The 26,483-nt window shown below is 35.8% G+C and overlaps 2 protein-coding genes across 3 annotated transcripts in view; both read left to right on the top strand.

Annotated features, from left to right (window-relative positions):
* LOC135744226 (neurturin) overlaps positions 1-8,616 on the top strand; it is a 31,088-nt gene extending 22,472 nt beyond the window's left edge. For both annotated transcript variants that reach the window (XM_065262221.1, XM_065262220.1), the window contains one exon: positions 7,676-8,616. In XM_065262221.1, the coding sequence (XP_065118293.1) occupies positions 7,676-8,130 (455 nt within the window). In that variant the 3' untranslated portion in view covers positions 8,131-8,616. The remainder of the gene's footprint in view (positions 1-7,675) is intronic.
* Positions 8,617-20,999: 12,383 nt separating this feature from the next.
* On the top strand, positions 21,000-25,155 carry capsla (calcyphosine-like a). The gene is made up of 5 exons (XM_065262388.1): positions 21,000-21,091; positions 21,586-21,717; positions 22,224-22,401; positions 24,227-24,436; positions 24,706-25,155. Exons 2-5 carry the CDS (start codon positions 21,641-21,643, stop codon positions 24,805-24,807), a joined length of 567 nt encoding a protein of 188 aa, XP_065118460.1. The 5' UTR covers positions 21,000-21,091; positions 21,586-21,640; the 3' UTR covers positions 24,808-25,155.
* Positions 25,156-26,483: the final 1,328 nt, after the last annotated feature.

The raw sequence follows: 26,483 nt of genomic DNA, 5'->3' as shown, positions 1-26,483 counted from the left end.
TTAGTTGAGATCACGAAGAAGCCTCTCCATGTTTGAGATAGCAGTTTATGTATATTTAAAAGCGTACATTTTGCGGTTAAAATAGGCTTGTTTTTCCGGAGATTCTAGCATGCAGCGGGGGGCGTCATTATCTGTGTGTATATTTACATACTGTATACGCTTGTGTTTTCGCCTCCGCCCCCAAAGGGAACAGCGTGACTACTAAATAAGGATAGTTCGCCCAAAAATGAAAATAATGTAAGTAATGACTCACCCTTATGTCGTTCTAAACTCGGAAGACCTCCGTTCATCTTCGGAACACAGTTTAAGATGTTTTATCGTTAGATTTAGTCCGAGAGCTTTCTATCCCCTTCATTGAAAATCTATGTATGGTTTCCATGTCCAGAAAGTTAATAAAAACATCATCAAAGTAGTCCATGTGACATCAGTGGGTCAGGAAGATTGTGTTGATGCATCGAAAATACAGTTTGGTCCAAAAATAGCAGAATTACGACTTTATTATGTTGGCTTGAGAAAGCCAACATACTGTTGTTGCACTTAAACTTATTATTATTATTCCCTCTTCTTTTCTTCTGAGACTAAAATTTCTAACTCTAACTCGTCCTAGAGCTTTCAAGCTACAGCCATCAAACTTTGGACAGACTTTCGGTCTGATCTGACGAGGTGTGCTATATCTTTTCTAACTGATGGGACCTTCCGAATTCCTAAACGGGGCGCTGAAACACCCCAAAATTTCCATTGACTTAACATTGAGACAAACTTTGACGGGTCAAAGCTGCGAGTGAGAAACTTGTAGAAACTTGTGGCTTACCACATTTAAGGAGGCTGACAGGCTGTGTAAGAACATACCTCACAATGGGGTGTAAGCTGTACCCCTGGGGTGTAAGAGGCCCCCAAATTTTCCCATTGACTTATAATGGGGCAGGAACATGCCCATAAAAGGGAAAAAAGCGTCCCAGATGGAATATCTTCACTTTAGAGTGTCTTAGAGACATGGGGGTGGGCTCATTTTACTCAAGCATCCAATCAGTCTCTTAGGATCACCCCAGAGATATTAAGCCACGCCCCTAGCAACAATTTTGGGTACCCTAGCAACATCTCCCATAGACTACCATTATAAAAAGCCCAGATGGATATCTTTGCACCAGAGTGTCATAGAGACATAGGGGTGGGCTCATTTTACTCAGGCATCCAATCAGTCTCTTAGGATTCTTATTGAGGTATTAAGCCACGCCCCTAGCAACAAAATATGAAGACCCTAGCAACATAATAAACAAAGCCTTATATCTCTGGATCTGAACATCGTAGAGACACAGGGGTTGGACCGTTTTTCTTGTGGCTTGAAGTGTAATCATTATGGGATGCCACTTTTTTCCCTAGCAACCAAACTTAGTACCCTAGCAACGGAATAAACAAAGCCTTATATCTCCGCTTCAGAACATCATAGAGACACGGGGGTTGGACCGTTTTACTTGTGGCTTGAAGTGTGATCATTATGGGATGCCAATTTTCTCCCTAGCAACCAAACTTAGTACCCTAGCAACGGAATAAACAAAGCCTTATATCTCCGCATCAGAACATTGTAGAGACACGGGGGTTGGACCGTTTAACTTGTGGCTTGAAGGGTGATCATTATGGGATGCCAATTTTCTCCCTAGCAACCAAACTTAGTACCCTAGCAACGCAATAAATGTTAGCTTCATGCTAGCTTCTTGCTAATCATGCTAGCTTCATGCTAGCTTCATGCTAATCATGCTAACATCATGCTAGCTTCATGCTAATCATGCTAACTTCATGCTAGCTTCATGCTAATCATGCTAACTTCATGCTAGCTTCATGCTTATCATGCTAACATCATGCTAGCTTCATGCTAATCATGCTAGCATCATGCTAGCTTCATGCTAATCATACTAGCATCATGCTAGCTTCATGCTAACTTCATGCTAATCATGCTAGCTTCATGCTAATCATGCTAGCATCATGCTAACTTCATGCTAATCATGCTAGCATCATGCTAGCTTCATGCTAATCATGCTAGCATCATGCTAGCTTCATGCTAATCATGCTAGCATCATGCTAGCTTCATGCTAATCATGCTAGCATCATGCTAGCTTCATGCAAATCATGCTAGCATCATGCTAGCTTCATGCTAATCATGCTAGCATCATGCTAGCTTCATGCTAATCATGCTAGCATCATGCTAGCTTCATGCTAATCATGCTAGCATCATGCTAGCTTCATGCTAATCATGCTAGCATCATGCTAGCTTCATGCTAATCATGCTAGCATCATGTTAGCATCATACTAGCTTCATGCTAATCATGCTAGCTTCATGCTAATCATGCTAGCATCATGCTAGCTTCATGCTAATCATGCTAGCATCATGCTAGCTTCATGCTTATCATGCTAGCTTCATGCTAATCATGCTAGCATCAAGCTAGCTTCATTCTAATCATGCTAGCATCATGCTAGCTTCATGCTAATCATGCTAACATCATGCTAGCTTCATGGTAAATCATGCTACCTTCATACTTAAACATACTAACAGACAGATAGCCTACTAAACTAAACTTATGTCAAACCGTTTTAAACGTTCAGGCTACGCTTTCTCAAGCCAACATAAAGTTTGTCTTCAAACTTTACTATCTAGTTCAGCATTGTCTTCTCTTCCGGCTCGAGCGTGAAGTCACGTGACTGTAGTGACGCGCTGCCCTGTTCCTCAGACATGTTTGCTAAGTTTTTTTTTTTTTTTTCAAACTTATAGCCTGCGTCTCCCCAGACTGTAAAGCTCGGGCGCACAAAACAAAAGAAAAATAAAAGAAGCTGGGGCGGAACAAATAACAGTCAGCCGCATCGTACGTCAGCCGCGTCACTGACTTTATGCGGCGCCGCAGTGGGATGACGTCAAAGTACCGCGAGAGCTCTTCAAGAAATCTTACGGAGTAGTTTAATTTCGACTCGCTCTCGCGGTACTTTGACGTCATCTCTATGTCAGTTCTTGCAGCGCAGCATGAGTCCAAACACACAGAAGTTACACAGATATAGTTGTATTCTTCATATAATTGGCTACATGTTTTGTCTATCAATATTTTCCATGAAGTCATTGGCTGATGGAGGAACGAGCGAGCCATTGGTAACATCACTAAAGGATGTCACGTTTTCGACGGCGCTGTTTGGATGATCTATTATACTACTTCCCTATTTTAAATACAAACTTTGAAGGCGGGTTCATGTGTTTAACGGAGGTGTAAGCTCATATACCCTTACATGTTACGATTTAAATAGTCTTCAGATTATATATTATATTGTATTACCAGACATTCATGCGAAATCTGATGTAAACAATCTATATTTCACGGATTATACGCATTTGTGGACAAATTCATTGGATAATCTGAAACAGACTGGATTCGACTTGTGATCCCCACAAAGGTAAAGAGTCATGTTTATTTTTGCGGGTTGTCATTTGGTCATAAAATACTACATATGATGCTAGAACATCTCACAAAGGGTTTTACAGGGGGCATGGCTTAGCTAAATGAGATGTAAATGAGCCCTATTGTCTCCCCCAGCTGAAAAGAAGAGTCCCTTTCTTCTCGATTTTCTCGGTTTGAGTATTTCTGAGTTCCTATATTCAAATGGCCACAACTTCTCCAAATCTTATCAGATTTCCATGTGTTACACATCGTTGGAAAGCTTAGAAACTGCACTTTCAGAATCTGTGAATAACTCAAAATGCCCAGATCCGACTTGTGTCCCTACTTTCCGTGACTGGTCACAAATGGATACATGAGTTAACATATACATAATCACACAAGCAATTTGACAAAAGCATAAGTAATAGCTAAGGTTTGTTGTACCGCAACGAAAAGCTGGCTCTCATCTAATATAAGGTCAGTGAAAAAAATGCCTAAAAACCATAATTAAGATGTAATTCTGGTTTACAACAACATTAACCTCCTAAAAACTGGTGGTGGTGGACATCAAATTTTTTGATGTTTGCACCATAATATTTAATTCTGTATAAGTGAAACCTGTTGTACACAAACGTGGACAATTACACTGCTTCATGTTCAAAGAAAAAATATTTGGTTATTATATTTATTGGTTCTTCTTAACCCCAAATAGCTGGAAGAAATCTAAAATGCATGCCAAACCAAAGCTCGGGTCTTAGGAGGATAATCATTAAACTGTCATTTTATGTGCTACATAAAAATTTAAAGAGCTTTTTAAAACAGAAGAACCGTTGTGCTGTGATTTATAAAGAAAAATGAAATTTAAGAAAATAAGATTTCTTTGATATGCAAACTGTTTCTTCTAGACTGCAATAGGATCAAATGGACAGTTTAAACTGTGATTTCTTGCTTATAATTTCCAACATCTCTCTTACAGTAAAATAACAAATGCTACGGCGACAAGACCTGTATATCGCAAATAATTATAACACAATATGCACAACGTGATAATTTGCAATAACTGAATAACTTTGATACTTTATCTTGCGTGAACAAAAGCAAAAACAATGTCGTAAGGGGCGTGCCGGAATTAGGAGGTGCGTGTCATCGCAACACAAAGATTTAAAGATTTAAAGCAACACTATGTAGTTTCCATGTAAAAATGATTTACAGCTCCCCAATGTTGTTAAAAAGCGCAACAGTGCCTGGTATCAGACACCCTTCTGCAGGCAGGGGAGGGGCGGGGCTGTGTGCTCTACCCTCCACCGCCACTTTCAGCGTGTGCTTGTAGCAGCTAGGAGGTTGCTTAGGTTGCAGCAACAGTACAATTTGTCCAGTAAAAAGTTGTTCTATAACTAGGGCTGTTCCGAATACCATTTTTTGAGCTTCGAAGCTCTAGTAGAAATAAAATCGAATATTCGAAGCTTCGGAAGGAGGGGCTGAACATATTTTTCTCTTTAATAAAGGCAGGAATCTGTGTGTGTGTGTGTGTGTGTGTGTGTGTGTGTGTGTGTGTTGCTGCGGACTCAAGGGAGTGTAGTGCCTTTTTTCGTGCAATATGGACATGTGACACGTTTAGAATAAACTTTAAGAAATAAACTTTAAAAATACTACAGAAAAGCGCAAGCTGGAAGCGGCGTGCCTGTCACGCGTCCTGCGAGAACAGCATTAGTGAAACAAAACACAAGAGCAATACTTTTAATAAGGTAGCCTAACATTTTTCTAACAAATAAACATTCCCGTATCAGAAATTAGCAGAACAGTAATTACTGACAACGTAGGGTAGGCTATTTAAATAAAACAACGAAAATAAATGAACGAAGTTCAACAAACTGTAATAAAACGGTAGCATACTTTCAAAATCAAGTTTATTTATAACACTTACACCATCAATATGTTTTTTTCATCAGCAGAACAATAAAGAAGATATTTTGCAGAAACCCCAGTGCTCCGTCATGCAAGTCAACCGATCCGCACACTTTAAGAGCTAAAGCATATATATCCAATACAAAAGTAATCCCCCATAACTCTGTGTGACATATTGACGTCTTGTGAAGCAAATCAATCAGTTTTTGCAAGAAACTGAACGTTATTTACAACACTATTAGCGTGAATGCCAAAGCAGGAAGCGTGCTTTCCGTTCGAGGCGATCTCTTCCACTGGTGCTGTTTGATGGCTGTTGACTATGGATGTTGGTCTCTCTGCGCCACCTACAGAGCGGGAGCGTGAAGCGCACTTCCTGCTTGGCAAAAGCTCTGCATTAACGCTGAAAAATATTTATATATATATATATTCGAATCTCAAAACTGAAAATCGAATGTCAACCCACGGAACGAATATTCGAATATTCGAATTTTCTGGTCCAGCCCTATCTATAACTGAAATAATTTTAGAGACATTATCTTTATCATTTAAAGGTAAAAAAACTACATAGTGTTGCTTTAAACGCAGATCAACATTCACAATTAGAGATGTCCTAGAGTGAAGCAGGGAGCTCCTTACTATCAGTGCTGAAGCTGAGATCATTCACCAACATGACAGAACATCGCATCACATGCTCCTTATAATCTTGCCATATACTAAAATGCACACACGTAGTTTCTCAAGGGAGAAATCACAGATAATTAGCAAACAGATGCTGTGGAAAAAAAAGAACAAGTACAGGGCCCGGTTGCATAAAGCGCCTTAAGTGTAATTTTCCCTTAAGTCAACCCTTATGTTTCCCTTAAACTTAAGGGTGTTGCAGAAAAACCCTTAAATTTTTTCTCTGTTGCGTCTCCATGGCAACAATAGTATTTTATAACAACAAACCTGGGTCGCTGTCGTGAAACACTTAACGATTACCCTTACCTAAGAAAACCGTTTAAGAGATTATTTGCAACACCCTTAAATTATTCTATTACAGTAGGTAAGGGGAAGGGAAAAACTTAAGGTGCTTTATGCAACCGGGCCCAGGACTTTAAATATGACATGTGTCTTTACGTGATCTTTACTGTATGTGTGTGAAGGCATGCAAAAAAACGATTTTTCCGTGTATTTTCCGTAATCTCTGTGTGAAAGGGAGGGTTATTTCGGGAAATTTCCCTTAATTTCAAATCCCAATGTTGACAGGTATGTATGTGGGAGATGGATAAAAATAAACCCATTAATGCCATGATTAAGTCATGCTCTTAATGAACTGTTTTATTTCCTTCTTCCATATTGTGAATAATAAATGTGTATAATTTTAACTTGCTTGTTACACAACATAATATAATAATTTTGAAAAAAGTTTTTTTTTTTACATAACCTACTTTTACACTCCTATATGTACTGCATATTTTTTATTTTTGCATGCTGAAGGTATTATTGTCATGTGCAGGGTGATGTTAACATTTAAAATAGCTGGTGAAAATGTGTTATATATTATGGCCTGCGTTATAAGCAAATGTTTCAATGGTTCACTGTTAGTTTTTCATGCCACACATATCATGGAATCTATTTACAGAACTCTTAAATTTATCTAAAAAATTTAACATTGCTGCAAAAATGCTCATACTATTATTCTTATTTAAGCAAAATCAGTGATCAAGTGTGTTCGACTTCATGTGGTGCTACATTAACTGTCAGGTGGAGGACATCAAAGTACCGCGAGAAAGATTCGAGAAATCATACGGAAGAATCTGATGTCAAATTTCTCTTGTATTACTTTAATGTCATCTGCTGTTGGTTCTTGGAGCGAGTGTGAAATCAAACATAGCTTTTGTTAGTAACTGTTGATGTCATGTCAGATCTATTTTAGAACCAGCAACTATAAAATAATCCGGCTGTGGGCGATTTGCCAGATAATATCGCTTGCGGGCCAGTTTTGGCCCACGGGATGCCTGTTGCCGACAACTGGCATGGAGAATGCCAAAACCGAGAGAGTGATGATTTCTTTTCTCTGTAATAATGTTAAACATTATTACATGTTTTTAATTATTAATTTTTAATTTTAATTTCATTTACAAACCTAAAGTATTATCGTATTGCATATCATATATTGCATCACTTAGGAAGTCACTCTATATTTTGCACTAGCATTCCAAATGTTCATGGTCCTTTTGGTAAAATTGTCAGTCAAATGCATAGTTTAATGTGACATAGTGTAATGTGATTCGTAAGTTCCACATTACAAAATTAAATCCAAATGTTTTTGGCCTAACCACTTTACTTAGTGTAACTTTGTTTTTCTCTCCTAGTCTCCTACATCCTTCAAAGCTTCACCGAGGGTGAACTACAGAAGGTGATCGCAACCCTGATAGACAGAAAGGAGAGAGAAATGGGCACCGAGGCTGGACGCAGGACCAAACGAGCGCGGAAAGGCCCGAAGCCATGTGCTCTACATGAGCTTGAGGTGACTGTAAGCGACTTAGGTCTCGGTTATGATAGCGACGAGACCGTTCGCTTCAGGTACTGCAGTGGCAAGTGCGCCCACGAACGACGCAACTACGACTTTGTAATGGAAAATTTGCAATTGAACAACGCATCCAGTGAGAAAGGCCGGCGAGGGCGGGAAAATGGAAAAAAAGACAAGGCACGCTACACACCTTGCTGTCGCCCTACAAAGTTCGAGAGGAAAATGTCATTCTTTGACAATAAACTGAGATTCTACACTATTCAGAATGTTTCTGCAAGGGCGTGCGGCTGCGTATGACATTTTGAGAAGTTCAGGAAGTTTGCTTGTTCATTACCATGGCATCAGTGGATATACTTCAGGGCATGCGGCTGTGCAGGATTCCACGGTAACTTTGGAAAGTGTTACCGCATGATGCGCAGGAGACCGTGGAGCGATCCTAGAACGCAGGGCAAATTGCAATTTAAAAAAAAAATGCTAAGGGGGTGTAGTATGCCACCACGGAAAAAATGAAAGAATGTCCATTAAAAGAAGAAAAAGCCTGGCATGAGGTCCAAAGCCATTGGTAACTGTGGAACGTCTACCACATGAAACAAAGAGGGCTGTTCGCTTTTGACCAGCACAGGGTATTGGACACTAAACTGAAAATATTACGAGGTCACTTTTTAAACCAAAGGTGGGTTGTTGGTTTAATTTGCTGAGACCGATGGCAGGAGACTGCTTTTGCCTTCCACTTGAAACTTTTGCAGATGAAATAATACTTAATCAAATACATAAATATATATGTTACAGGGCTACAGTGAGAGCTGCTCGCTTTTCTTATAAATCCAACCTGAATACTGCAGTATGAAGTGCAACACAGCTGTGAAAACTACCTCATTTCTTCCTTTATTTCTTTTTATTGTTTGTTTTCTTAGAAGAAATGTACATGCAATGAATCTAGCTCTACCGCACCCACTATCTGGATTACGCTATTCACAAAAAGAATCAGAGGTACACAGAAGGTGAAATACTTCTCTCTCAAGAGTGTCTTATATATAGCAACCATATCATGTTAAGCATAAATAACCATAAATCAAGTCCTCAAATGTGTTTTGCCAAAACATGTCAAAACAAACATTCCTCTCGAGGTACAGCTGTACTAAGTTTTATATGCTTACAACAGACAAATGGCCAGTTTCTGATACTGAGATTTCTAAAACGGCAGACCTCAACAACCTCAGTCCTACAGTCATGTTTCTACTAAAACACAAGACGTTTTCAATTATCCTTAAACATTTTAGCTATTCGTGTCTTTGCAACCTTTTTGTATAGGCATTACACTCTTAAATATATTTAATTGGCCATGTAGGTGTTCTTATGTTGCTATATTGTATATGTTTATGTAGTGTATTGGTTTCTGGGATTTTAAAGCAAGGGGGTTAACCTCACAAAACCTATCAAGCACTTTACCCCAAAATCAAAGGCAAAAGTTTATCTGATAATTTGCACACATTCCCTTCCCTCAAATTATGGTAAATAAAAAAGGGGAAAAAAACTCAGATTCTCCTTACTGTAATGCAAAACATATACGAAAAAATGTATTTCCTGTATATATAGCATGGCAATGTAATACATTCTGCCTTTAATTTGTGCATATTTAAATATAATTGCCCCATTTATGCTAAGTATAAATAATATATATATATATATATATATATATATATATATATATATATATATATATATAAATAAGTAATATATTACAGTAATGAGAATCATTTTTCTGTAGTGCTTGAAAAAAGTTCAGCATTTATTCCAGTTCTTGTTTTGAGGGGTGTATAATGTATTACTCATCAGAAAAAATAGTCTCTGAGCAATTGGACAAGTATAAATGCTAGAAAGGCCGACAGTACAGTCAAGTGTTAAAGTGATACGCCAAATACCTGTATCAAAATTACACCATGATGTACTCACCCTCAAGCAATCCAAGATACATATGTCCATCATCTTTCAGACGAACACATTTGGAGTTATTTTAACTTGCTTTCCAAGCCTATAATGGGAAAAATCAGGGATCAGAGAAAAACTTCTGACTCTAAACCCCAAAAAAGTGCTTTCATCCTTCACAGAGGTAATACAGAAAAGGGCTTAATAAAGGTCTTTTGCAGATAATGTATGCAACATTGTAAGAAAAATATCCAGATTTTAAAGGGGACATTTCAAAAGACCTTTTTAAGATGTCAAATAAATCTTTGGTGTCTCCAGAGTACGTATGTGAAGTTTTAGCTCAAAATATCATATAGATACTTTATTATAACATGTTAAAATTGCCACTTTGTAGGTGTGAGTAAATGTGCCATTTTTGGGTGTGTCCTTTAAAATGCAAATGAGCTGATCTCTGCACCGTGGTTGGCACTGACATTTAGGTTGGCGTGGTTGGTACTATCCCCTTCATTTTTATTTATTTTTCTATTTATTTATTTTTGCATTTTTTAAATTTCACATTGAACAAAACAACAACTAGTAGGGTGCTACAAAGTCATCCACTATTTTTTTATACATTTGAGTGAGTTACATAACAGGTCAATTTTCACCATCGTATTTTACATTTTTATGCTTTCAGTCTCAGGTCATGGGTCGTTTTTTCCATTGCAAAAATTTCCTCCATGATATTCCTCCATTGGTCCAGACTCAAAGGCTCACTTTTCAACCAATTCCTCATTATAACTTTCTTACTTGATATCACTTTGATTAGATAAATGTCTTCCTGGTATTATCCCAAATTTCAGTGACCAATTTTTTCACAAGTTTGCAGAGAATGGTTTACCAAAACTAAGTTACTGGGTTATTGTTCATTTTCACATTTTCTAGGTTGATAGAAGCACTGGGGACCCAATTATAGCACATAAACCTGGAAAAAGGCAGATTTTCATGATATGTCCCATTTAAACTTTATAAACTTTATTAACTAGATCCTGGTAACAACGCCATCTTGCACTCACGTGAGTCACTGCGTACTTATGGCAACGAATGCTTACTATGCTAAAACTCTACCGCAAGCTATTAAAGTTTATAAAGTTTGAAATCTGAATTTTTTTAAAACCATTTCGGCCATGTGGATTAAGAAGGATGAATGCACTTATTTGGGGTTTAAAATCATCAGAAGTTGTTCCTGATCCCTGTTTTCTATCATTATAAAGCTAGTAAGAACAATGACATTTACTTAAATAACTCCAAATGTGTTTGTCTGAAAGATGATGCTCATTAGTATCTTGGATTGCTTGAGGGTGAGTAAATCGTGGGGTAATTTTGATATTTGGCTGAAGTATTCCTTTAAGTTTAACCCTTGGCGATTTGTAAACTAATGTAAAAATGTATCCCACCCTTTTCGTTCCGATAATTTCTGCGGAAATACTGCAAAAAGCTACCAGCTAATAAAACATGATGTCAATTATATGGTTCATTTCCATTTTAGTTCAGTAGTACTCTAGACATAAACATAAGCCAGGTGGAAAATTTAGTTTGTCAATACATCCGAATTTTACAATCAATCTTCTTAACGCAAATGAAAGTGACATAATTTTACCACGCTGTCAAATGTAAACGAATGAATCTTGGCATGTGCCAAATTCTCAGTGGACAGGACTTCAATCTGTTTTGGATCTGTTTTTAGAAATTTAGGGCATCTAGCCAACAAAACCCTAAGTGATTACACCGTGTCTAAGCTTGCTAATGGGATACAGAACGTGATCGCTTGCTTCAACCAGACAGAATCAGTATTGGTTATACAAATAAAATTGTGACAAGCTTTCATATTTTCTTTTGAAGAACAAAAAGCGCTCAAAATAAAGTAAAAAATAAAACAGTATGTTACAACCCATAGCTAAAAAACAAAGTTTTTTTTCACTTTTAAAAATATTCAAAAATACGACACAGGGTTCAGTGACTTTATATCTGTCTGGTAGACTTGACTGTGTATAGTTGTGTGTAAAGATAAGTTGAATGTTTTGCGGCAGTATTACATGAATGCGAGTGTGTGCGTGTGTATGTATGTGCGTGTTTGTTTCCCATGTCAGCTTTTCACGGTCTGTGACGTCCGGCTTTGGCAATGTTGGATTTTTTCACACCAACAGCAGAAATGTCGATGCAATGCATCTGTATTGTGGATAAACGGTATTTATTGCAATATGCTTTTCATTCATATTTAGATATATTTCAGTTCTGAGGGAGTCAAAAAACTTATTTATTATTTCACACTTGTGCCAAATGGAATTTCTAAAGTCTGAATAAACATACCCAGCTTAAAACGAAAAACTTGCTTATTTGTCTTTCCTGACTTTCTAAATTTTCTTTCCTGTTTACGTTCAAGCACCAGATGTGACGAGTGTAGATTTACAAAGCTGCAATCTCAAGACACAAACAGAAGAGTTCAGTTCTAATGGGACAAACTTGGGTGATCTAGTGTACAAAGTTTTGGAGTTTAAGCTTTTGGTATGATGCTAGTTTCTGGAGTGATTTGACAGTAAAAAAATCAATTAAGATGCACCTGTGCTCTGAAAACTATATTAGAATTAGGAAATGCCATACAACATGCAACTATAAAAATATCCTTGTTGCTTTACAGCACTAAAATTTAAAGGTCCATTGTGTATACACTGTAAAAAAATCCGTAAAAATTACAGTGTTATTGCAGCTAGGTTGCCGGTAATTTACCGTAGATTTACATTTATGTTATTAACTGGCAAGAGTTTGTTCAAAGTTAAATTAATTTTAAATATTAACAAGTCTTTATCTTTACAGAATAAAACTATACAATAATAGCTCATGCAAAGCATTATGGGAATCAGAAATCATCATCAACCTTTTTCTGTTTTTTGCTTCAGATTTTGTTTCCCAGAATGTTTTGCTTGATGCTGTTTTTTTAGTTTTACTCTGTAAAGACAAAGACTTGTAAATGTTTAATGTTCATTTAACTTTGAACAAAATATTGCCAGTAAAAAACATAAATTTAAATCTACGGTAAATGACCGGCAACCCAGCTGCAATTTCTACGGAATTTATCTTCAACTAGTGGTAAGAAAGGGAATTGCAGCCAATGGTTTAGTCCACACCTCACCCCTTATTTTTGAAATGCATAGTGAAGCTACGGTAGCTGCCAAAGGACAAACACGACATCATCCAAGACAACTTAGTGACAAAACTCGCTCTAAAAAATATTTTGTCACTAAGGAGATCCGCAGTGTATGTAGATAAAACCGGCTATTTCTAAAGTATTAAAAACATAACAGTTAATTTTGTAAGGGCTTTATATACCACTGATAATACAGTTATATACTTTATATTATCAAGAGACCTTCTAAAAGTTACACAATGCACCTTTAAGTCCTAATTTGGCTTTCCTGCATATTCAGAGGGGGTACTTACCGGCAAACAAGGGTAATGCAAAACTTTGAGATTAGCGAGGGAGAGCAGCTTCATGGTTTTTAAATATGGTTTAAATTAACAAAAACTATTTTAGCCTTGAGTTACTTAGTCTACCCACTACACTATTAAGATACGACAAATTAAATATGAATTATCATATTTATATTTCCTTAATAGCCTAGACAAATTATTGTCGGGGTGGCAGTGCTCCCCCTGCCCCCCCCAAACTCTGCATATGCTTTCCTGCCATCAGGAAAAGGTTTTATTCACCTCGTTTTATGGCACATCTAAAAAAAATGTTTAAGAAATCCCATTAACATTTAAATTTAGTGCATTCAAGGGGTTTCCATTGACTAGTACAATTTCCATCTACATCAATCTGGAAGGTCCAACTGTTGGTGTGTCAAGAAAAGTGAAAGACGTTTCATTATGAAGAAAAAACATCACTCCAATCAACTCTGCTAAAACATAATCCAAAGCAGAGGATGGATACAAGAAGATCTCCAAGTCAAATTGAATATCTTTTGAATCAGACATAAATCAGTTATTAAGAAATTGAAAGAGTATGGCGCAGCTGTAAATCTACCAAGAGCAGACTGTCCTCAAAAACTGAGTGACCATGCAAGACCACCAAGAAATCTTCTTGGTGGTCTCTTCTCTTGAATAAGATATGGGCTTCAGAGCAGGGGTGTTTAGAAATCATTTCAGTAGTAAGATTAAGTTTTTCTTACAAAGTAATTTAATTGAAAAGAGAATGAATTAAAAAATGTCTATTTCTGCTCACCTTTGAGTCCTCTTTATCACTCCTACATCTGGTCTCAACTCAATACCATCTTCCACTTACGTGTCCTGATGATACAGAAGGAAACACAACTGTGAACTTTATTTATTAATTCAATTATATTCTTCTCAATCCTATTTACAATACAAATGTGCATGATATATATAATAGTAAAATGTTTTTTATAACATCCCACTTCTGACTACTTTCACAGCAAGCTGTATCGTGTGTATAACTTTGTATATGACAAATTGAATTGAATTAATGGGGTCACCCACAACAAAAAGCACTCCGTTGTTATAATAGTGATAAATATTCCTATGATTGTAGTGTAAACACTTTAAAGTCATTAATATTCATGCTATTAAACATTAGTATTAACAGGCTTGACAGATTAGCATACACATTTGAGAAACAATTTTTTTCTCGTTAACAGCTGAGCAAAGCATTTTAGTGCAAGGAATGGATCTCAAAAGCACGCTACTTATCTGAGCCTTTGGGACATATGGCAAAATGCTGTTTTGGTGTAAATGCTTCAGATAACAGTGTTTGGCAAATGCGTGAATTATGTAAACAACAGCATTTTAATGTGAATGTTTCCATGTGAAATAAATGAGGGTAAAATGTAAACACAGAAAAAAACTGAAGAAAAACCTGCAAACCACCTGTGACTGAATTTGTATTCCAGCAGGACAATAAGCAGCAGTATAAAGCAAATGCTATACAGGAATGTCTTAAACAATAATGTTAAAATCAGTGTCCAGATCCCATAGGGATTTTATAGGTGGTCTTGGCTGTTGGTCTCTTTGATATTTGCTATTCACTCACAAAATTCAATGCAATCTAATACAGAGTTTGAATGTGGCATATAAAGGTGGCCAGATGTTAAAAGCTGATACAGAGCTATGCACACAGACTCAAAGCATTATTCACTGCCAAATGTATCTATTAAATATCGGCTTGACTTATGCAAGTGGTTATTTTGTATTTAATAATGTTTTACTTTAGATAAAAGAACATTTTTCTGTTAAAAATCCAAATTAGAAACTCTATAGCTTAGTGTTGTAAAACAGTACAACATAAGGTAAATCGTTTTTTTTTTATTACCAACACATGTATGAATTTTACTGTTACAGAATTAATAGAAATGTTATGAGCAAACTTCAAGCTCAGCAATAATTCAGGTCAGTATTTCAGTCTTTTACTTTTCCTGCCAACATTTTATTTTAAGCAATGTTTTATATGCTTCATGAGAAAAGGTTACAATTTTAATATTAAGTAATCATTAGACAAACAATATACCAATAATAATTTAAATATTTATGTTTATTAAGGTGATATATATATATATATATATATATATATATATATATATATATATATATATATATATATATATATATATATATATATATATATATAGGGATAATGGGAATCAAAATAAATAACTTTAACAATAATAAAACCTACAAAAATATACGGTGTGTAGAAAATAATGTGTTTTTAACCATATACCACACGAAGACATTGTATTAATTACCAAATACACAAAATAACATGAAGGTGCACTTTAACAAAATATATTTTTAAAGGAAAACACCACCGTTTTTCAATATTTTACTATGTTCTTACCTCAACTTAGACAAATTAATACATACCTATCTTTCTTCAATGTGTGCACTTTTAATCTTTGTACAATGCCTTGTGAGTGTGTTAGCATTTAGCCTAGCCCCATTCATTCCTATGGCTCCAAATAGAGATGAATTTAGAAGCCACCAAACACTTCCATGTTTTTCATATTTAAAGACTGACATGAGAAGTTACACGAGTAAGCATGGTGGCACAAAATAAAACTTTTGTTTGAAGCCATAGGAATGAATGGGGCTAGGCTAAATGCTAACACATTCAAGAAGCGCTGTACAAAGATTAAAAGTGCACGCATTAAAAAAAAGATACGGTTAGGGTAAGAAAATAGTAAAAATAGTTTTTCTTTAAGTAGTTGAACAAATCTATTTCTAAACTCGTAAACATTGAAAAATGGTCTGTAATGATGAAACATATTACCAATGTCATGCATTTAAAACATTTACCTGTTATTGTTATTATGGATACGTCAACAAAATCAGTAAGTTGCCTCTGTAAACTGCACTTTATGCTAGCACTTTTGATAAAAGTGAATTTAGATATTAATGAGTATTTAGATATTAAAAGTATTTATTTTCTCTCTCTAATATATTAACAATATCTTTGTAAAATGACTACGTTTAAAGTTAAAGAATTTAAAGTTTGTCAAGTGTCACACAGCTTTTTCTCTCACTAGATAAGATGAAAAAAAATCAATTTTTTCTCAGAAACCAAACTTCAAGTGCCTCATGGTCTTGGTTATTCACAAGCCCAACAAACTGTCTAAATGATTTGTTTGCCTAAACTGGATCAAAAGACTTCCAGTTTTAATGACCTCTACACTGGCTCAGTATGATGGATGGACTGAGTGTCCATGCCAGTAGTCGACAAGTAAAACTGTCAATGGATGTGATCAGATTGATTTCAGTGTCCGGATGGTCCACAAATGATGATAAATGAGGTTCTTAAAGGGTTCCTTACAGATAGCAAACTATTTTTGGTTCCCCAAAGACCCACTCAGTCAAAGGTTCTTACAAGAACCATTTAATTCTTAAATTTTTATAATCTAAAGAAACACTAAAGGTTCTTTATGGATTCAATTAGCCAAGGCTGGTTCTTCTATAATATCAGGAAGCATCTTTAGGACTGCTAGAATCAATTCAGTGTTAAAAACACAGAGCCATTAAATGATTGACATGGAACACAGTTTGAACCAGCATTAAAATGAAGCTCTGTCACTGATCGCTGAGGCTGTGCAATGTTAAGATGTTTCTCTTGAAGATTTCTATGATCTTGGTGAGGAATGCCTCAACAGATCTCTTGTCACGTTCCAAGCTGTCGCTCATGACGACATATGACTCTAGATCTCCATCAGACCACACAACGGAGGGGAACGCTGTGATCAGTTTGCCAGTGTGCAGATAAGATCTGATATTATTGGGCATCTGTGGAGATTTAAGCAAGATCTGCAGCACCACAGTCTCCTTATCAGACAACGAAAATTAAGCCAAAGCAAAATCTTACATGAACTTTTGTCGGGACACATTTGAACCTTTATCGGCCCCCCTTTAGTTGTTCAGCATGTAAAACAGGTGACCTGAATTTGTTTGTCTTCTTCAGACTTCAAACTTGCTATTTTAATATGTACCAAACTGATGCATGCCTGGGCTGTGACCAACAGCTTTAATAAAATCCTGTGCGCTTTGAAAAGCTTACTTTGGAATGCAACTCTAGGGCTAACGTTTCAAGTATGCATTGTGTGTGTTATATCTGCTGGACATATACTGACAAATCCAAACCCTGCTGTTATGGATTGCAGGCCATAATAGTATAAAATTGAATGACCTAAAAATAAAATAAACATTTTCTTCTGCCATTTTGATTTACAATTTTTCACACTGATGCATCTGTAACTAATAATTATGGTTGTTTAAACTAAACAAGGGCGACTATTTGCTGATCATATTTAAAATGGGCATAAATTAGCTTTGCACAGAAGGTTTGAGTTAATTGTATAAATATTGTTTGTGATTATAAATACAGAATGCAGCGCTGTTATGACAAAGTGGGCGTTTACTGTATATTTCACAGAAGTCTTTCTGGAAAATTATTATTGTTGACATAAGAAGTCCTTTGATATCCTTCTAAAGCCATGACATATGGTTGGTTGAAATGTTTTAGTGTTGGCATACACCTCATGTGTGGTGTATAAACAATGCATTTCCCTAAAATTCAATTTTAGAAATATACAAAATCAACTATTTCAAGGGGGGTTTGTTCATTCACTGATTTTCCATGGCAAATTTTCCGTGGCTGACATGCGCATGGAATTGGCCATTTACAAGCATTGCCATTGGTGGTAAACATTTACCCTATTGTGAGGCGACTGTCAGATTTGGGCCATTTCATTCTGGGGGCGTCATTCAGACCATGACTGTACCGGTGCATAGCTCTGTTGTGCACATGAATGGAATCTGTTGCCTCTACGTGAGAGTAAAGTAACCTCTTACATACTTTATGAAATCCGGTTTTGTTTAAAGCCGCCGAGACACAGTAAACAAATTAGAATAAACTATTTGTCTTAGGGCCCCAAGATTCAAATCTTCCTAAAAGTGTTACTAATTGGGAAGACTGATGTGAGTTTCCACATTCATCACAGGTAAAATCAGTTCAACTGCTTCCCCTGAGACGGCATTTGCACTCTTAAACTGTAAAATTGTTAAGTCAAAAAAACAGTATGGTAAACACAAACACCCAAAAAAAAACACGTTTAGTCTTAACTAAAGTGCAAGTTTAGTTTTCATGTCATTCATAAAACACCACTGGGTAAAACGAAACAAATAAGAAACTAATAATTATTTTCATAACAATATCATTAATTTTTTTTTTCTTTATTGTGAATGCCGGGTTATTTTCAAACCAGCATCGGGTCAAACAGGGATGAGCCCAGCTGTTTAAATTAACCCCCCAAAAATTTATTTGACCCAGCAATGGGCTAAAACAACCCAGCATTTTGGTTTAAAACAAACCAGCATAAGTTCAATTACAACTTGAATGCTGGGGTGAAAATAACCCAGCATTTTTGAAAGTTTGGGCTTTTAAAAGGCTTCTTGTCAAATATGTCAAATTGTGTTTACAGATACCCCAACTATGAAGACTTGAATGCTTTAATACTCTATTTGCCTTCAAGTAATAAAATCTAAAACATTAAATATTGTCACTACTTTAAAAAAATCCAACAAGTAATACTCATTTTAAAGGGGACATCTTACAAGACTTTTTTAAGATGTCAAATACATGTTTGGTGTTCCCAGAGTACATATGTGAAGTTTTAGCTCAAAATATTAAATTGATAATTTATTATAGCATGTCAAAATTGTCAATTTGTAGGTGTGAGCAAAAATGTGTTGTTTTGGGTGTGTCCTTTAACGTGCAAATGAGCTGATTTCTGTACTAAATGGCAGTGGCGTGGTAAAATAGGGCAGATTAAGGGGCGGTATAATCAAGTGGCGGCTGGTGACTTACATTTTTCGAGGGCACACGATGCGAAGTTCGTCACAACATGTATGTAGCCCGTCATGTATGTGGTTCGTAATTTCAAATTATGTGTTCGGCACGTTGAGTGAACCTATGTGCATCATGTGTCTTAAAATAAGTGCCTGCTGCAGACGCATCTACAAGGTTTATGATAAAAGAGACGCTCCCATAATCTCATGCGTAATCAGAGTTCACTGTTAAGGGAGTGTCTTGCGTGTATTTTGCGAACGTGAGCGTCTCTTTTATCATAAATGGTTTTGACGCGTGTGCAGCAGGCACTTATTTTGACAAAACATGTGATGCACACTGTTCACATGACGCAACAAACACATATTTTGAAAACAAGAGCAAAACACATATAATACTCCGAACACATATTTGGAAAATGCGCCCCGCTTAAGAGCAGTCACGAGCCGCAACTGGTATTATCCCCTTCTGACATCACCAGGGGAGACAAATTTCAATGACCTATTTTTTTCACAAGCTTGCAGAGAATGGTTTACCAAAACTAAGTTACTGGGTTGATCCATTTCACAAGAAATTTTTAAGATGTCAAATAAATCTTTGGTGCCCCAGAAGTTCTAGCTCAAAATACCATATAGATAGTTTATATTTACATGTTAAAAATTGTCATTTTGTAGGTGTGAGCAAAAATTTGCCATTTGGGTGTGTCCTGTTACATGCAAATAAGCTGATCTCTAAACGGCAGTGCCGTGGTTGGATAGTGCAGAATAAGGGGTGATATTATTATAATAAGATCCCCTTCTGACATCAAAAGGGGGAGCCAAATTTCAATGAAATTGTTTCAATACATTTTTTTTTACATGCTGGCAGAGAATGGTTTACATTACTGGATTGATCTTTTTCACATATTTTAGGTTGACAGAAGCACTGGGGACCCAATTACAGCACTTAAACATGGAAAAAGTCAGATTTTCATGATTATGTACCCTGTAAAAACGTTCATTAAGTTTACCTCGCTGTAGCGTTAATAGAACGGGTTTTATTGGAACCATTTGACGTCATATATAGTGATGAAAAACAGCCTTTGATTATAAACATTTTTTTTTTCAAATTTATTAAAACCATGACATTTGTACTGCCTTTATTTTCACATGCATATTGCCAATCCCAGTGTTAATATATTAAATGTACCTTTTAAATATAACTTTTCATTTAATTTTTTTTGTTTTGGAAAACATAGCTTGCCCTGCATTCCAGTTTGCATACTATTCACTCAAAATAGTATTTAAAATTGCAATTAGTATGTCTTAATCGTAGTGTGCTAAAATAAAGTAGCCGGATGGATTATTCAGAGTGAAAATTCATGCAGATCCATAAACCAAATTCACTGTGGTGAATTATAGCTACACAAAATTAATAAATTAAATAAGCTTCACTGTTCATAATGTTATGCCAGTATAAGAAATATGATTCATTATAAGAAAATAAATTATGAATAAAAAATGCCAAATGTACGAGCTGAGTTTTGATGTGTGTGTGATTGATCATAATGTGTTGTCTAGGCAACAACGGTTACTTCCGTTACGCGTTCGCGTTGTCCCAGTGCTTGCAAACGTTTTTGCCTCACAGGTTCCCAAAAACTTAGTTTATAAACTTAAAATAGTTTATGCTTTTACAAAACAAAATGTTAATATAAACTAGTCCACACATTTTCTTTTTACCTGTATTGAAACGTCGTTGTTCTGCGTTGAAAACAGGCGTGACAATTATCTGTGTTAAAAACAACAAGTAAGAGCACTTTACCTCGCATGAAGATTCCTCAGGCGATGACTGACAGATGTGAGAGCCAATCAGACAGAGACTTGAGTTTCAAGAGGCGGAAGGACCCGCAGGTGTTCCGAGACAAACACACGAGACCCTCAGCTTTCCACTTGAGATCACCGCAACTAGGTACCTCATCTTAAATCTCTTTTAAAAAATATATACAAGTAATTGTTTAAATATATTATTTATATATTTACCAAGCTAAATGTTATATAATATTATATATAGATTTCTTCATTTATTGTCTTTCGGAATTTTTTGTAAAATTTAATAACAGTAGTTGTTCCGTTTTTATTTTTTTATTTATATTTATTTTTAAAAAGTGTTAATGAAGGCTTGTTATCAAATATAACATTTAAATAACTTTTATCACATAAAATAAAGATCACATAACGTTAGCGTCTGTTTTATTTTATTGCGGCGTATGTTTACAGTTTCCACGGCTACACTTTTTTTCCATACTGTTTCTAAGGCAACATTACTGGATACATAAAACACTTCCTTGTTTGCTGGTATCATGACGACCATAGACGTTTTGGCGACCACCTCACTCCTAATGCCTAAAAGAGTTTTAAGACAAAAATATATTTGCTTATATATTTAATTTATATCATCTACAGCCATTCATTTGCCGATAGCTGAATTGGGATCCACAGAGCCTCATCTAAGGTGATAATGGGTACAGATGCGTTGCAGGAGCTGAGACAGCAGTGTCTTAGTAGGGGTGCATCAGGAATCAAGGGACTTGGAAGGTACTGCATGAGCAAAATATTTTGGTCTGTACATCTGGGATTAACTATACATTCTGTGATGAGAACAAACTGAAGTAGTGTGCTGTAGTGGTTAAGATTCAAACTTGTAAAGTTGCTGGTTTGATCCTGACATTGTGAATCTGATCTGAACAGGTACAGATCACTCTTTACTCGATAAAAAAATCAAATTAAAACACAATCTTCTGCAACTTAAAGTGCCCTCAACATGTATATTTTTATCATGTGTTTCCCTGGGATCTATTCCATGGACCTTTCTTACCAAAGGTTACCCATATTATATATTGTTAGTGGATGCATCTAATAATGTGCTTACCATAAGATTTGCTGAAACCAGTGCAGTGGCCCTGGTTATAATGGTTATAAACAGAGATGATTTTCTTAATCAATATCGTTCCATTTCATTCTGCCACCAGAAAAATATGATTGAAGCTTAAGAGTGAAATTTGTGAACATAAACTCAAATCCTCTCTCTATATTCTTTCCAGAACGTTTAGAATTATGGATGATGATGGAAGTAAATCTCTGGACTTCCAGGAGTTTCAGAAAGGACTGGAAAACTATGGCGTGTCTGTTGGGAAGGAAAAAGCCCAACAGATATTTGCCATGATGGACAAGGATGGTAGCGGTTCCATCAACTTTGATGAATTTCTTGAAAAATTAAGGGTAAAAGCATGCATCACTGTTTGGAGAATGCAAAAGTTCATCTAAGTTTGCTAAAAAGTAACAGATGAAATTATGATCATGTTAATTACCTTTTTGTTTTATAACAGTATTGCAACATTTTTTGTGCTTATACCTCAGGAGCAATAATGATGCACCTTTCCATGAGAAAAAAAATGTTATTTAATAATATTTTTGTTCTAAAAAAAAAAATAGGGCTGTCAATTGGTTCATATATTCTCTAGATTAATCGCATGATTAATTGTCATGAATCATGAGTTAACTTGTGATTAATACCAACTTAGTCTGACATTTTTTTTATTTATTTAACACTTTTTAATATTCTTATCAATATGGGCATGTACAAATATATATGCTTTATGCAAATGTACATTTATTATTTGTGAAAGTCAGCAAAAATAATTAGGAAAAAAATCCATTTTGTTTTTAAACCTTAAAAAAAAAATTAATATCACTGGTAAAACAAATAGATTTGGCAGACACAAAGTTAAAAATAATATCAATATATGTGTATTGATTCATTGACATTGAGACAGAGACACTTTTAAAGAGCTACTTTAATGCAAGTATTTAATATAATGTTACACATCAGATATTGTTCCCCAAACATTTACTTAAGACATAACAGATTATATCTGGGTGAATTCTTGTCAAAACAGATATTTTTAAAACTGTTATTTTGTCTATGTGTGCATATATCGGGGCCGTGTGCCTGTTGCATGCTTCAGATTTGTTAGTCAGCGTAAGGAAGATAGTTTTCAAACACTTTAAACATCAATCTGGTCGTGAAATTTATTTCTCTTAATCAAAATATTTATATTTATCAAGTAAGTCTTTTTAATTTCAAAATCTCAGATGCACTAGTGGATAAACACGCATCATTTTACACGTTTGATGACTACTTACTATTTAAAGGGATAGTTCACCCAAAAATGAAAATCGCGTTGTGCATTGCGTTAATCGTACGTTAATAAAATTTGTGTTGTTAAAATGAATTTATGTTAACGTGTTATCAACGCCAGCGTTTTAAAAAAGTTGCCAGCCAGCGCCAGCATTTTCTCTGATTTTCACAAAAGTTGAATGCCTTCCAGAAAATGTTCTTCTTTAAATATATAACATACAATATATCAAATGAAAGAACAGACACTGTGCTTTCAAACCAAACCAAAAAATAAATAAAACAATAACGTTTCATCCTATCTTCATTTGTTCTGTTTTATAACCTCTCAAATATGAGTAGATTTCTTCAAAAACACTACAATTTAAGCAAAAGATAAATGCATTTTTGTAAAAGACTTTAGTTAGAGATCAGATTCAGAGCGTTGATCAAAACATACACAGTTTTTACTGTTATTGAATAAGTGGATGCTTCGGTGTTTTGTAATATAGGTAAGAGCGCCACCTGGTGGATAATAGCGAAGATATAGATTGCCGTAAAAACTCGTTATTGGCAGGGAAGCGTTTTCTCTTAATTAACGAGATAACTCGTCAATGGCGAGGAAAGAGTTAAAGTGTCATATTTGACAGCACTAAAAAAACACATTGAATGTCCAGATGCTGAGCTTGTAAATCTCCAGATCCAGAACCCTATCAATGCACATTTACTGTTACAAAATCATCTATGTGCTCCAGCACCAATGGTCAAGACAAACTTTAATAGCCACTGAAGTGAAAATCTACAGTTAAGGGTTAAATTAAGAAATGTATTATGTCCCCAACCAATTAAAGTTAAAGCACTAAGATCCGCCTACTCCGAAGGACATTTTTATGCTAATTGCCCTCCTACTTTTCTGATTCAATGCTGTAGCCACCCATGTCGAACGCTCGGAAGCAGGTGATCAACCAGGCTTTTCAGAAGTTGGACAAGACGGGAGATGGACTTGTGACCGTTGAAGATCTACAGGGTGTTTACAACAGCAAACATCACCCTAAATACAAGAGCGGCGAATGGACCGAGGAACAAGTTTTCCGCTCTTTCCTAGACAGCTTTGATTCACCATATGAGAAGGATGGCAAGGTATCTTCCAGTTTTAATGCATTTCCACTCAAATTAAATCAATGTTTTCTGCTGTTATAATTTTAAGACTTCAACAGTATTTGTAAATGACCTGCATGACATTGCAACTCATCAGTTTCTGTTGAAATAATGAACAAGGACCTTTTTAAATATAAATTTCAGTCTTGTTTCTTACGTTGGGATTGATATGCAATTTTTTTATATTTAGGTATATCCTTAAGCATCTATATGAGTCAGATGTGCTAACACCTCGTTTCTTTATGTGCCAGGTCACGCTTGAGGAGTTTATTAACTACTACAGTGGAGTCAGCGCCTCTATTGACAGTGATGAGTATTTCATCACCATGATGAAAAATGCATGGAAACTCTAGTCACGCCTCAGGAGGCCTTCCATTCAGATCTGTCCTGAAACGTTGACATCAGTGTTTCTCAATCTGGCTCCTCGGGATATTTTAAGCAGCTCACTGATCTGACACAGGCAGATTAGTGATGCATTTAATCAGGTATGTATACTAATGTGCAGTGCTTGGGAGCCACATTGGAAAAACACTGAAAATAATCAAATAGTTCATGTTTGCACGTCATCTTAAAATCAAAGTCAGTTAAATACAGTGCATTAGATTCGCCATTTAAGATACCAAATAGTGAAATGGGGCTTATGCTAAAATAATCACTTGTACAAATGATTGTGCCTGTTATCAATAAACCTTTGATTTCTACATCTTGCTTTAATGGGTCGCACATTGTTTGTTTGTTTCGTGAAGACGATCGATGCTGAAATGCATGCAAAGCCCTCAGAGCTCTCACAAAAACATCTGAATTTGATCAACCGTGGCGTTTATACCACGGTAAAACAATTTCCTCCGAGTCAATTCAATTGTAAATTACAAGTACGACACGCAAGTGACTGGATGACAGTCGTCAAAATCTGGGTTGGAAAGATGTCAGCATCAAAAGATGTTTATTGATTTCTCTGACAAACAGCATTCAAACAGTTGGTAAATCACAACAGCTGTGCAGAGGAGGAAAACATTTTAATTTTGTGCATTGATTAAATCAATGCAATTTTATCTCCTATGGGAAGACTCATTTAAACACTGTTTGTGTAGTGCCATCTGGTGAACACTCATAAAACTACACCACTATTGCAAAGTGATTGATAGTTACCGAAAATGTGATGCTGATATATACACTCACTGGCCACTTTATTAGGTACACCTTACTAGTACCGGGTTGGACCCCTTTTTTCCTTCAGAACTATGCCTTAATCATTCCAGCGCGAAAACAGCCGGATGCTTCTTCTTCTTCGTTGGATAACTCCTCTCCCGGGGCATCATGGGATAGTGAAGTGTCCATCGTATGCACACTGCAAAATCTAACCAGAAGTAGTAGGTCATCCGGGTACTTTTCGCATACTGTTTTTCGAAAACTATGTATTCGGACATACTACTCCCCTCGCCTACTGCTTTTCGCTTACTATATAGTATGAAGTTTGCGGTTTTGGACGCAGCACCGGTGTTACTTAGTTAAATGGTGAATGTACGTAAATTATTATAAGGATGTTTTAGCTATGCTATGATGTAAAACACCAGCTACTGCGTACATCACCATGTGACACCCACTGAGTGCAACTTTAACTATTAGGGAAGAGTAACAGTTGCCTTCTTATTTATCAGTCTTTTCTTTAGTAGAAAACAACAGATATAATCTTAGATCAAAAAGCAGTATTCTTTTTAATATACCTGTTGTTAAAACTGAATTTGGCAAAAATGCTTTCCGTTATAATGCTCCCTCAACCTGGAATGCTTTGCAGAAACAAATGAAACTAGGCACTATTATATCACTTAAGGATTTTAAATCATATATCTGTGAAACCTTCAGCTATATTTGTGAATGTATATAGATTGTTGTTTTTGTCTGTCTTGATTATTATGTTATTTTAAACTTTGTTGTATTGATTTTTGTTTTGTTAGATGTTGTGTTATGTTCTACTGGGATGTTATTAGATTTTAAGTGCTGCCTTTCTTGGCCAGGGATCATTTGAAAA

Source organism: Paramisgurnus dabryanus, chromosome 6 (genome assembly GCF_030506205.2).
Source record: "Paramisgurnus dabryanus chromosome 6, PD_genome_1.1, whole genome shotgun sequence".
NCBI lineage: Eukaryota > Metazoa > Chordata > Actinopteri > Cypriniformes > Cobitidae > Paramisgurnus > Paramisgurnus dabryanus.
This window is presented reverse-complemented; position numbering and strand designations above follow the sequence as displayed.

What these genes read in the sequence shown, in the direction of transcription:
- capsla (XM_065262388.1), top strand. Translation starts at nt 21,641, where the DNA reads ATGGGTACAGATGCGTTGCAGGAGCTGAGACAGCAGTGTCTTAGTAGG. An exon ending in AATTTCTTGAAAAATTAAGG is followed by an intron (nt 22,402 to 24,226) that starts GTAAAAGCATGC and finishes TCAATGCTGTAG; the next exon opens with CCACCCATGTCGAACGCTCG. An exon ending in CATATGAGAAGGATGGCAAG is followed by an intron (nt 24,437 to 24,705) that starts GTATCTTCCAGT and finishes TTTATGTGCCAG; the next exon opens with GTCACGCTTGAGGAGTTTAT.